Source organism: Naegleria fowleri (genome assembly GCF_008403515.1).
Source record: "Naegleria fowleri strain ATCC 30894 chromosome Unknown tig66, whole genome shotgun sequence".
NCBI lineage: Eukaryota > Heterolobosea > Eutetramitea > Acrasida > Naegleriidae > Naegleria > Naegleria fowleri.
In genome coordinates this window covers 722,495-723,063 of record NW_025407998.1, presented here as the reverse complement: position 1 = coordinate 723,063, position 569 = coordinate 722,495, and the positions used below count along the sequence as shown (strand labels likewise).

At 32.7% G+C, this 569-nt stretch overlaps 1 protein-coding gene across 1 annotated transcript in view; it reads right to left on the bottom strand.

The window, feature by feature from the left end:
* Positions 1 to 569, bottom strand: part of FDP41_009144 (uncharacterized protein) — a gene marked incomplete at both ends in the record, with an annotated part of 1,104 nt that continues 535 nt past the window's right edge. The window contains one exon of the mRNA XM_044713073.1: positions 1 to 490. Coding sequence (XP_044557609.1) covers positions 1 to 490 — 490 coding nt within the window. The remainder of the gene's footprint in view (positions 491 to 569) is intronic.

Below are 569 nucleotides of genomic sequence, written 5' to 3'. Positions count from 1 at the left end.
GTCCACTTTGTCTTGATGAGTATAAAACCACTGAGAGCTAATTTTCTCTTGGTTCTTAATCTTTCACATATAAAGTTGCGAAAGAATTTATCAATTTGTTTCTCTAGATGGTCATTAGCAAGAGGAATTAGGTGGTACAGTGCATACGGAACAATGTCTGTGTTGATAATTTTGACAATGTTCTGTATTGGAAAATTCCAGCCAATAGAGTTAGTTCTTCTTTTAACTTCTTCAATAATTGAAGTAGTGTATTTCTTTTGTTCCTCAGTATTATTGGTAATATTATTACCAAGTATAATAATAGAATCATTACTTTTGATCGTACTTCCAGATAATGTCTTGATACTACATTCCTTATCAGAGAAGAGGTTAGTTTTGGAATGATCTAATTCCATGTGATAGCCATGAAGATAGGTTTCAATGTCATGCAAAGAATTTTCAATTTCAGGTAGTTCGTTGGAAAATGAGTTCAAATCATCAATCCATGCGCCTGTACTAATGTTCCAATAATTTGCAACACTAGCACCATTATATGTTATTTCTAAAAATTGTAAGAGAGGCTCAAGCGC